Source organism: Misgurnus anguillicaudatus, chromosome 14 (assembly GCF_027580225.2).
Source record: "Misgurnus anguillicaudatus chromosome 14, ASM2758022v2, whole genome shotgun sequence".
NCBI lineage: Eukaryota > Metazoa > Chordata > Actinopteri > Cypriniformes > Cobitidae > Misgurnus > Misgurnus anguillicaudatus.
The window spans coordinates 35,849,210-35,862,283 of record NC_073350.2 but is presented as its reverse complement, the minus strand read 5'-3'; the positions used below and the strand labels follow the sequence as shown (position 1 = coordinate 35,862,283).

The window sequence follows — 13,074 nt, the reverse complement described above, 5'->3', positions numbered from 1 at the left end:
TCAGTTTACAAAGTCCCTCATCTAAATAGGAATTAGACATAGCGCCAGCGCAACTGGCTTTTAAAGGGGATGAGGGCTGAGACTCTCATTGGTTTATTGCATGTTACGCCCAAAATACTCCCATTAATCATTAAAAAAATGGGACCAACCCTTTTCGACCATGCGCTCGGTGCACAAACCATTTTTCCCGTCGTTAAATTAGCAAAAGTGGATCCGGACATGCCCATTTAGACGTTGCACTGTGCGCTTTAGACAATGCGCTTAGATCGTTAAAATAGGGCCCAAAGAGTCTTAGTTCACTTTCCATTATTACAACTGGAATATGATATAAGTATATACTGAATCATAGGACAAGGACCAATAAAATCTTAATCAATAAAAGCTTTTCAAAGTGGGACACTTTCTCAAAGTGTGCAATCTTAAGCCATTGCTTATCCTTAAATGTTTAGTTCAGTTAGCGTCATTGTCACAGTCCTTGAACTGCAGCACATACAGTACTGTTAAAGCTTAACTGTCTTTCTAAAACCTTAAACAGGTATTCAATGTCAGATCCAGAACATACACACACCTTACATCGACACATCATACACATACATCATATACACAACTTGGAAAACACAGAAGAAATACAAAAAATACACAGATTCACACCATTTTGCTGTTATTAATTTTTTAGTCATTATGAAATTTCTACAAAATGAACCATTGTAGTGAATCCAGCCCTTATTGTAAAGAAAAGCCCAGCATTCTTACCTAACTGCATCTCCACAATGTTCATTTGATTTTCAGTAGGGTACAAGATTTTGGGTGGTCTGTCAGTCAATGGTGCTGGATGGAAAAACAACAACAAAATCAAGAAACAAGTAACTATTTGTGAGTCCATCTGTCTACAAAATCAGTAAAAAATGGTTACATCACTTAACCACTGCAGATATAGTATAAGAGAGAGAGAGAGAGAGAGAGAGAGAGAGAGAGAGAGAGAGAATTTTGAATTTTAACAACCACTTTATTATAAAAAACAGTTATTTCAAGAAAAAACCATCAGAAAAAAACAAAACAAATTACATTAATTCAGCTATGAAATACAACTCATCATTTGGAACAGAAAACATACCAACATCACTGCACCATTCAATCTTAAAGACACTGATTGCATTCATCAATTTGTAATAGTTGAAATCAACAAAGATTCTTGATTTGAACATATTCTTAAAAATTGTAACTAAGTCTTGTGCATTTTTCTGTTCAATTTCATTTTTCCTAGAAATATAAATAGCCTGCTTAGCTTGACCAACAATGAAATTCATTAACTGACACCTGTATTTCTGTAGTTTACTGTATTTAAAACCCAATATAAAACCTTGCTTTGTAAAAGAAACACTTAATAATGAAAATAAAAAATCTAAAAGTTCAAAAAGTGGAGAAAGTCTTTCACAATTCATAAAACAATGAAAAATTGTTTCTCTCTGTAAACAAAACGGACAATTCTCATTTGTATTGGGATTCATTTTTGTCACAAAAGAATTTACAGCTATGGCACCGTGCAAAATTCTCCACTGGAGATCTCCTGCTCTTTTAGTCAATGGTGGTTTGTACAGTACTCTCCACTGTGGTTTAATTTCCTCTGTCAATCCTAAATTGTTTCTCCAAACTGTATCAGTTCTATCTTTTAACATGTTTTTATTAGTAAGCTTCACAATATATCTGTAAAGCACCTTTCCTTTAGCTGTGCAAAAATCTACAATTTCATTTTCTTTCAAGCACAACAAAGGACTATTAAAACTGAATTCTTCAAGATCAGGTATCAAATTGATGTCTGGAAAAAAATCATCAGCATCAGTGTAAATAAGACCCATGCTATATTCTTCAAGTATGTTTTTTTCTTCAAAATTTAAAACACAACTCAGTTTGTCTAAAAACTTTTTAGCAAATCTCACTGATCTTATACCCAGATGTAAAGCAAGATTTTCAACGTTTTTTAGTCCAGGTCCTGCTTTGTCAACAATATCTTTCAATTGAAACATATTTTTTGACACAAGTAAATCTTTAAGTCCTGGAATGTCATTTCCTGACACATCAAAGCGACTTCCAAAGATCACAGGTTCCTCAAGCAACCAAAAAAGAGAAGTAGCTGACTCAGTCCATTGATGTTTAAAAAGTCTCCACACTTTAAAGAGACTTTTATAAAAGGAAGGTAGTCCAGTTAAATCTAGGTAAATAAAATCCATCAAGAAAAGCGCAGCATGAAGTCCCATTCCATTCACTCTACGCAAAATGCTTTGTGCCAATGGCTTCCACACAACATTTTGAGGTCCCATGAGTAATCGTTGAATAAATTGTAACCGATAGGTCGCTCCTCTACTAACAAGATTTACCAAACCTTGACCTCCTTCCTCTCTTTGCAGAAAAAGAACACTTTGAGGAGTCCAGTGTAGATTGTCCCAGAAAAAATTAACCATTTCTCCTTGAAGTTTTGGTAAAAGTCCCACAGGTGGATCTACGCATGCAAGTTTATGCCATAGAGAGGACCCCACTAAGTTATTAATTATAAGTATCCGACCCCTGTACGACAGTTGTGGAAGTAACCATTTCCATTTCTGGAGACGTCCTCTTATTTTTTCTAGCATGCAATCCCAGTTCTTTTGAACAAAGTCTTCATTACCCAGAAAAACTCCAAGGTATTTTAAACCACATTTCTTCCAAGTTAAACTTCCAGGTAAAGTAGGAGGTCCTTCATTCCAATCACCCATTAAAAGGGCTTCACTCTTTAACCAATTGACTTTAGCAGAAGAAATTTTATTAAAATCATTAACAATTGTCTCCATTTTTGTAACATCATCAGCATCAGAAATAAAAACAATTATATCATCAGCATAAGCAGATAGATGCACAGAAGCATTACAGTGTGGTATATAAAAACCATTCAACTTTGTTCTTAATTTATGAAGTAGGGGTTCAATGGCCAGTGAGTATAGCATTCCTGACATAGCACATCCCTGTCTAACTCCCCTCTGCACTTCAAAAGGAGCACTCAAACCACCATTGACTTTAAGTATACTTTCAATGTTATTATACATGGCTTCAATCATATTTATAAAAACCTGACTAAAACCAAAAGCCTCTAAAACATCTCTCAAATATGCGTGTTCAACACGGTCAAAAGCTTTTTCTTGGTCAAGCGAAATCAGACCACAATTTACATTAAATAACTTTGCAACCTCAATGACATCTCGGACTAACGATATATTGTCAAGGATTGATCTATTGGGTATACAATAGTTTTGATCAGGGTGTATTACCTGACTCAACACTTTACTTAGCCTAGTGGCTAAAGCCTTTGATAATATTTTGTAATCGGCACATAAAAGCGATGTTGGCCTCCAATTGCTTATATTCTGAAGATCCCCTTTCTTAGGCAACAAAGTGATAACAGCTCTTCTACAACTTAACGGTAACAATCCTTTGTTTAAACTATCATTAAGAACCAAATAAAAATCTTCACTAATCACTGGCCATAAAATTTTATAAAAATCAACGGGAATCCCATCAATACCAGGAGTCTTTCCATTTTCCATGCTCATCATAGCCATGTATAATTCGTCTTTTGACAGGGATTGTTCAAGCATATTGTTGGCTTCTTCTCCAATTTTTGGAAGGTCATTCAAAAAAACAAAACTTTCATTTTCTCTTTGAGACAACTCACATGTATATAAATCCGAGTAAAAATTAACAGCATGTTTACGTATTTCACTATGTTCAGTAAGTTCTTTTCCTTGGTTAGAACGCAAAGAATGAATAATACGGCTTTGACCATTTTTTCTTTCTAAGTTAAAGAAAAACTTAGATGGTGCATCCATTTGTGTAATACTTTGAAATCGCGAGCGAATTAATGCACCTTGTGCTTTCACACCTAATAAGTCTGCAAGCATTTCTTTTTTAGACTTACTACTTTCAAAGCAATTACCATCGCCTGTAGAAGCTGTTGTACACAAAAGTTCTACTATTTGATTTTCTAACTTTTTCATTGATTGGGCCATTTCTTTTGTAACATTGAACGTATATTCCTGACATAACTGCTTAATGTGGACTTTGCCACAATCCCACCATTGTTGTAAAGAAGTATAAAAAAGTTTTTGTTCTTTAAAATTTTCCCAAAATACTTTAAAAATCTCTATAAAATTCTTATCTATCAAAAGTGATGTGTTTAAATGCCAATAAGCACTCTTTAAAATCACAGAATTAATAAAAAAATTCCCAATAACTGAACAGTGATCAGAAAAACTAACTGGAATTATTTTACAATCTCTAACAAGATTTGCTTGAAAGTTAAACACATAAAGCCTATCCAGTCTTGCCATAGAAATAAGATTCTCTCTACTATGTGCCCAAGTATATTGTCTGTTTTTATCATGTACTTTCCTCCAAATATCACATAAATCAAATGTTTTTATTATTTGAGTAAGGGCTTTTTGTGATGCAATATGTGGCTCAAGGTGATTTCTATCTAATTTATCATTTATTGTACAATTAAAATCTCCACCTAGGAACAACATTTCTTCTGAATTTAGATCTTTCATAACTTCATTAATTTTTTCAAAAAAGACTATTCTTTCAGCTCCCCTTGTGGGAGCATAAATATTTAAAAAATTAATTACAACATTTTCAACCTTAGCTTTAATTTTTAAAAAACGCCCTTTAACTATTTCCTCTATTTCACAAGAACTTGGTAAAAATTGCCTTGAAAACAAAATAGCTACACCTCCACTATTAGAAGCCAGATGACTCATATAAATTTGACCATCCCATTCTTTTTTCCAATTTATCTCATTATTTAAATCAGTATGTGATTCCTGAACAAAAATGACATCAAAGTGCTTTTGTTTTATAAATTCAAACAAAACCATTCTCTTCTGACTGTCTCTAGCACCATTTAAATTGAGAGTTCCAATTTTAAAATCTCTCATAATAAATGATTTTTTAAAGAAACAAAAAATAAAAGAAACAGCCAGTAAAGCAAAAACGTTTACCAAAAAAAAGAAATTACACCATCTCTTGTTGTTCATCTTTAAGGATTTTCTTTTTGAGTTTGCTCACAAACTTCCTGAGACGATACACTTCTTTATCAACAAAAGCACCTTCTTTCATTAAAATCTTAGCATCATTAATAAAAGTTAATCGATCAGGAAAGTAATCTTCAACCTGAACTCCAGGTAATCCTTTGGTTTCTTTCAAAAATTTGCAAATGTCATCAACTTTATATAATGTTGTATTATTTTCATTTTCATTTTGCGATGAAAGATAAGAACAGTCAGAGGTATTTGAGTCTGTAGAATCAGCATCATTATCTGAGATTAAACTTTCATTTTCATTTTTGTCTTTTTTTACTTGTTTAATTGCCTTACTCTGACAATTTTTTTTCCTTTTTGTGGGGACTTTGAATATAGACTCTGTTTCCATCCCCAGTTCAACAACACCCTCACTGACCTGCACATCATTAGTTGTCATGTTTTCTGTACCTACAATAATGTGACTGTTTTTATCAGTAGTATCAAAAAACATAAGGTCAGGTCCAGAAAGAGAACCTGCAGTAATCTCAGCCATAGTGGGTTTATTTGGTTTATTCACAACTAACCCACCAGAAACTGATGGAACAACAACAGGAGCCCCAACATCCTCTGTAACAGACACAGCTCTAGCTTGATTATTCTCAGAGGTTGTCTGTACAGTAGCATTTTCTTCCATCTTTTCAGGACAAGCACGTATCAAATGACCTACTTCTCCACAACCAAAACACTTCATTATGCTTTCAGATGATGCATAGACTGTATAGTTAAAATTCTCAACTTTAACATTAAAAGACAGGTTAAGCTCATCGGTATTATTCTTCAAAATCATGTAGACTTGCCTCCGAAAAGACACAACATGTTTCAGCAGCGGAGATTTACAGCCAAGAGCAATTTTCCTAATAGGAGAGACTATTTTACCAAAAAAAGACAATTCTTTAGCAATATTTGCATCGGCAACAAAAGGGGGGACATTTGACAAGATAACCTTTCTGGAAGGACTACTAAGAGGGAGTACAGGTGTTAGCATATCATTAATAACAACTCCTGTTTGAACAACTTCATTAGCTTTTTCGATTGAGTTTAAAAACAAAACAACCGCGTTGTTCATCTTAGACGCAGAAACGATAGAGTTGCAACCCACCACATTGCCAACCGCTAAAGCACATTCCTCTACACTAACTTTGGACAAAATTTTAATCCCATGACGCCGTGTTAGATCATCGCTGCTCGTAACACCTGGGGTAGCCATGCTACCCGGCAAAAAAGAAAACGCGACGTCGGGGGCAGAACCCCGCAACTTTTCTCCAAGAAAACAACTATTCTTTCACAACGATTACCCACAATACATATAAACAAAACACACAAACAACTATAGAAAAGTTAGAAAAAGATCGCATTCAAACTCACCACACGCTCTACTCAGACGCTCCACAAAACGTTCGCACATGCGCACACAGAGAGAGAGAGAGAGAGAATAGCATAATATGTATCTCACAATTCTGCTCTAACAACCATAGTTCCTTTTACACATGCAGTCTTGACTTAAAAATTAAACACAAACTGCAGCAGTAGAAAAAATGCCACTCACCAATCCCATAATCAACCTTGCTTCCATAAAAATAAACTGAAAACGCTTATTTTTTGCTTGAATTGTGACAGCCAAACGTATTGAAATAGTAATCACATTTTCTACAAGTTTGACAAAGGGACTAGTGTGAAGAGTAAATTTATACACATGCATTTGGTAAATGCTTTCATCCAAAATGACTTACAGAGCATTCAGCCTATAGATTTAATTGGTATGTGTGATTCCTGGAAAAAGAACCTACAACCTTATGCATTGTTAATGCAGTACTCTACTTGTTAAACTACAGCTGTTGTTCTCAAACTGGACGGTGCTAGCGGGTGGAAAAGTTTGAGAAGCACTAAGCTACCTCAACACTGAAATAAATAACGATGAGTGTGGTAACTAGGGCCATGTGTAGATTGTGGTTTTACTACAAAACAAATGAATAAACTTATCTACAATAGCAAAAACATGGCTCATTTGTGGTTCTGTAATGGTGAGTTAGGCAATGTTTGATCCAATCACAGAATAACTTTCAGAAGAAGTCGATACACAGGCAATCATAAAACAATACAATGGACAATTCTATAACGAAGCTGTGACAAACAATAATTTGCCATGAGTGTGATAATGAGTAGGGTTTAAATAGGTAAAGTAACAAGCAACAGGTGCAGCAGAATTTACAGTAGTCCTGTGCAAGGGTTTATGGGAAATGGAGTTCTGAATCTGTGGGGAGCGAAACCTCTGGTGGCCAACAGACAGAAGCCCGGGTTTAACTATAGTAGACATGTTTTTATTTTTTGGTTTATTTTTTGTAAGGGTGTACTAGTTCGTGCTGATTAAAAGATGTTTCTCCAGCACCATTTAATGTGTGTTTGTGAAATCACCCTCCATCATGCGACCTTAATAATGACAAATGCAAGAGTATGATATGTCCTCTGTACTCTAATCCGATTAGATGTGAACCATCTGCACATGTACACACAGAGTCAGTTGCTTTTCTCTGTTTGACATGCAACTTCTCAACCGAGAGAGTGTCATTACTGTAATGAGTTTTTCACTATGAAATAATTTATGATTTATGAAAACATGCAAAGCTTGTAAACACGAGGGTTTGTTCAACAGCAAATGCATGGATGTGTAACAGCATCCTTAAGCACATGGATCAAAGTTTGTCACCACTACCTGCATGTAGCAGAAGAAACTCAGGTGACATACTGTATATATACGGTATAGTGCTAGTGTCCGCTGTCTCTTTGCATCTACTCAGCTGTTTTCAAACAGGTTCTCTCAATCTGTTTCTTTCTGAACACTCTGTTCATTGAGGACATGGCAGCTGTGTGCTCCAACAGTGGTTAAAATGGAGTCAGTTTAATAAAATATGCATGTGCTTGTTGTGTTAAGTTTCAGAAAAGTAGATGTGGTAAAAAGTAGAGGGGCAGTTGTAGACTAGTGGTTAGAGCGTCGGAATTATAACACGAGAGTTGCCAGATTGAGGCTATAACTGTGGTGCCCTTGAGCAAGGCACCTGACCCTAATTGCTCCCCGGGGGTGCTGGGATAGCTGCCCACTGGTCCGGGTGTGAATGGGTTCACGACTTGCAATGCGTGTGTTCACAACTCACTAAGGATGGTTAAATGCAGAGGTCACATTTTGAGTATGTGTTGCATGCTTGTCACTTTATTTCTAGATAGTTTAGAATATTACACTTGTGTGAAGGGAAATGCTCTCAGTGTGATTGCCAAACTCCACAGGCTTCCCGAACCCCCAACCCTTATTTAGGCATTAAGCACAGGTGTATGGCCGGATGCTTTCTTTATTCCAGTTAACTGGGAGAGGGTCTGCTTCTGGTTCTGTGAGAGCCATGTCAAGAAAAAGTCCTGGAAGCAAGAAGATGTGATGAATCTTTTTCGTTTTCCCTGTTTGTTTTAAACTTTGATTTGATGCACTTTCAAATACCCAAATGCTATGGTTACAAAACAAACCCCAAGTTCCAGAATCTCAAAAAAATCTTCAAATTATGTGGACAGCTGCAAACCAATGCACGGACAACGAAGACACCAGAACAAAAAATCAGACTGGATTCAGATGTGGAGGGATTTTACAAACTTATAATTAAGCAGATGTGCAGGGAACGATCATCAATTCTGATTACTTTAATTACACATTGTTTTTACAGTAATTAGGGTGATACTGTGTCAGAGTCACGCCAATCTCACAGCCTGCTGCAGCAGATATTAAAACGTTAGGAGATGGAATAGGTTTAAATGTGGGGTTTTGTGTCTGAAAAACACCGATAAACAGGCTGAAAACAAACAAAAAAGTGATTGATGTTAGAAATGCCTAAATATCACCTTAAACACCAAAATGGCCAAAAAAAAGAGGACAGTGTTTAGCCATAAACGACAACATGCTGCACCTACTTAAATAATAATGTAAGATTTATAAACTGTATAAAAATTAACAAAATGAAAAGATTTCAGCAAAGTGTGAAAAACATGACTTTTTCTTTGTATTTTTGTTCAGTTTTTGAGTACAAATATAATAATGTTTTTAACAAAACACGTTTACCTGACAAGCAAAATTACCCGAAATATTACGTTGAGTTTTGCTTTAAACAAGAAAAAATATTTCCAAATGTGTTAAGAAAAATAATTAGTTAAGGTTACTGGAGTATATTTTAATGCTATCAAAGACAAGGCTTACATGGAAAGCATTTCCTTAATTCAGTTTTTTTTTTCAAAGCGACTTCACATGAAATACTTCATATAGAAACAAAGAAAACACAAAAAAGAAAAAAACAACAAAGTAACTGAGCACGTATTATACCCCTGTATGTGTGGGGAGGGTGGTGACTGTTATGATGCAGAAGGGCATGTGTGTCTATTTTTTTTAAGACTTTGAGATATAGCTTATTAGTGACTTGCAAATCTTGGCCTTTGTATACTGTGGTGTCCAGAAAGTCTATTGATTGGTGGTTGGTTACTGATTTAATCTTGATAGATTTATGGTGAGTGGTTCAAATCTGAATTTCTCAAATTCCTGCATGTTATGTTGCCAGATGCCTTTTATATCATCTCGTACGTAGCATTAGGGAGTAATTTTGCATTTGGAGAATACTGCCTTTTCCTATTGTGCCATGTATATGTTAGCATATGCTGGGGAACTGTCCATGGCTGTTTCCTTGATCTAAAAGAAATGGTTTCCCCCCAATTCAAAATCATAACTCGCATCATCGTTTACTTGTACCTTTTGCATTTTGTTAACATGAAGTAATACACACTTACACACCAAAGGAAATGTAAAATCGTGAATTGGACCATTTGTGCTCTTTAATATGGGATGTTTAGTAGATAGGTGGTTTAGGTAGAAGTCAATTATTTCTGTTATTCTGTATATCTCGCTTCCGGAATCTGAAACAATTTGTCGGTCTGGGGGCATTATTGGGGTGGGCCACTTCTCTTTTGGTTTGTGGATTTTTGGTAGAAGAAAAAATATTCTGGCTCTTGGGGTGTGTTCCCTTGAAAGATATTTGGCTTGTTTTTCAAAATAAATCCACCCTTTGTATTAATTTGTGGAATTGGATGAGATCTGCCAACAAGCCTTTCCGATTGTGTGGTTTTATTAAATAGGATGGAATGAATGATAGGCCTCTATCTAGGAGTTTGTGTTGTGCCGGGGTTAATGTAAATATTTGTGAGAGGTTTACCATCGATTGGTGGATGATTGGGTGTAATTGTTTGGCTAAAAAAGAAAATCAGTGATTCATCATAGCCTGTCATGTTTTCTGGGACCAATTGATTTTGTCTGGTCAGGATTAGGGTTAGGGTCATGTTGTTATGTTTAAACAGTCAGTGACAGGTTTTGGGAAATGTTATTTGCCCTCATTTATTGACAGATGCGAAACATGGGAAAAAAATAGCTGTTTCTCTACTAATCCTCTCAGATTCATCTCGTCAAATCTATATGCATCTATTCTGCACTATAGACCGGATGCTGCAGTTCTCAAAGTAGCCTCTACAAAGCGGTTCCACACTGGGAACACACACAAACAAATATTTACTTTACACAATTGCACCTGATTTCCACAATGCCTTAAGTGTGTCAGTAAACACAGAAATTATGTGATTTTGAATGTTTAAACTACCATACAATTAAAAATTAGAAGGAATCATGAAATCTCACGTGGTTCCCAAGAGATGATAAAACAGTTTTTGTAAACTCATTAACACAGTTTAACACTCTAAATGCATACACACTAAGTGAGTGGTAATTTGGCAAAGAGAGGCATTACTTGATAATGTGTGATCAACAGCAAAGGCACTCAAGGTGAAAATTCATGAGACAACCAGTTCACACGTAAGTGTGTGTGTGTGTGTGTGTGTGTGTGTGTGTGTGTGTGTGTGTGTGTGTGTGTGTGTGTGTGAGAGAGAGAAAAAGAGACAGGGGGAGAGGTTAGGTGAGGGATAGAAGGAGGCACACCCGTCGCTATGGGCGGGCCTTAGGGGGCCGGGCCCCCCTCAAGGACACTTGTGCCCCCCCTGTTGCTAATTTTGTGTTGCATTAATGTTGTATTCTTTATAATTCAAACATTAAAAATATAAAAAACAATGGTGTGATTTTGTTTGATTGATGGGAATTTAGCTACACTGCAACAGCCTATCACGAGGCTACGTACGACACGTACGTGACGTAGCCTACGTCAGTGTAGCCGCTCAACAGTTACCGCACTTTTTTTTAAACTGGATGAGTTTTCTTCTTCTTCTTCTTCTTTAAAGGTGCCCTTCCTCTGGCGTTTTTATTGTTTTAGACTGTTGTCTGAGGTCTACTCATGATGTTTGCATGATTTTTACATCCAAAAACATCAAAAGCAATAAGTAATAGGCTATTTTGTACCCTGGTCTTGAGGCTGGTTAGAGAAGTGATCCGTTTTAATGGGCGGGCTGCATTGACGACTTGGAAGTAAACACCCACTGCTATTATTGGATAACCGTTTTTCGTTCAAACTAACTTTCAATTTAATCTCATGTGTAATAAGTTTAATGTTAAGTGAGTGTCTTAAGACACAGTGTCTTTCTTACACACGCATATTTTATCATAAACCCTTTTGACACACACATGCATGTCTTTTATCGTAAACCCACGCACAAAAACACGCGCGCACACACACACGTCTTTTACACAAACCCTTTCGACACACGTGTGACGAATGCACAAACACACACGTCTTTTATCACATTCGATGCGTGTGCATCATGAATTCGCGTGAATCGCGTCCCTCTAAAGAGAACTTTATAGTGACACAAAGTACTAAAGTGTTTTACTCGCACACACGCATGCGTGTCTTTTATCATAAACCCTTTCAAAGTGTGTGCAGCATGAATTCGCGTCCCTCGGAAGAGAAAACACCGGCCACTACAGTGACACATAGTACTAAAGTGCTTTACTCACATAAGCTGCGCTATTCTGTCCGAATCCGCTTTTTAATCGCAGTCTCTCTTCAAATCCAGCGTTCTTCTGAACATCCAAATATGTAGCAACTGTTATGATTCCCTCGTTTAATAGGAATGATGTCTCTCGACGAAAAACAATGGCCCAATTACGGTACGGTTGACGTTTAGCCATCCTTGCTGTAACTTGTTATGAAAACTACGTAATATGTGGGCGCGGGCTCAAGTTGAAGAGCTCATGAATATTAATGACCTCGATCAGTTCCACGTCACACTGATAAGAGTTTCAAACGGACCTGATTTCTCCGCTTATTTCTTTTCAGTGGCTAGAGCTGACAGAGGAGGTGGAAGTTAATTTTCACATTCACGACACAACACAAACACATATGGACCTAACACATATCAAAAAATACAAGTAAAAACGGTTTTATGTGGAAGGGCCTCTTTAAGCTTATTGGCGGCTCGCATTCTTAGGATGAGTTTTCGCTTAGCTATACTGCTTTAAGATGGATATTATCCGCAAATGGTTAAAAGCCCAACAACAGTCTCCAAAAGACGCGCAGCAGTCAGACAGAAAGAAACTCCGGTGGCCTTGCAACCAATTTGGCGAGCTGCTCCATTGGTTTTACTTTGTTATCTGACGACGACACCAACGTAACCGCTAAAATGTAAATTTATAATTGACTGACATGTTTGTCTCAACGAAAATGAACCTTCCGACAACCACACAATGTCGCAGGCGCTCTTGGCAAACAGATGAGAGGTTTGAAAAGGATATTGACGCACACAGGCGAGAGAGTTCGGGTCTTCTCGGGTCCGTTCAGAAAAAACACATTCATTTTTAAATTACCCGAGACCCGATGCCGCTATTGTTGTACCCGACCCGTGTCCGAGGCACATGTGAAACTTTTAGACCCGAACCCGATCGGGTCTCGGGTCTGACCTAGGGTTTTCGGATCTAAGTGGACCCGTGAAGACCTCTACCGTGGAG

The 13,074-nt window shown here is 36.8% G+C and overlaps 1 protein-coding gene across 5 annotated transcripts in view; it reads right to left on the bottom strand.

Annotated features, from left to right (window-relative positions):
• il1rapl1b (interleukin 1 receptor accessory protein-like 1b) overlaps positions 1 to 13,074 on the bottom strand; it is a 182,872-nt gene that overhangs the window by 79,738 nt on the left and 90,060 nt on the right. For 4 of the 5 annotated variants that reach the window (XM_055184628.2, XM_055184630.2, XM_055184629.2 and 1 more), the window contains exon 6: positions 754 to 828. The exons of the other annotated variant lie outside the window; for it this stretch is intronic. In XM_055184628.2, the coding sequence (XP_055040603.1) occupies positions 754 to 828 (75 nt within the window). The remainder of the gene's footprint in view (positions 1 to 753; positions 829 to 13,074) is intronic. 5 annotated transcript variants of the gene reach the window in all.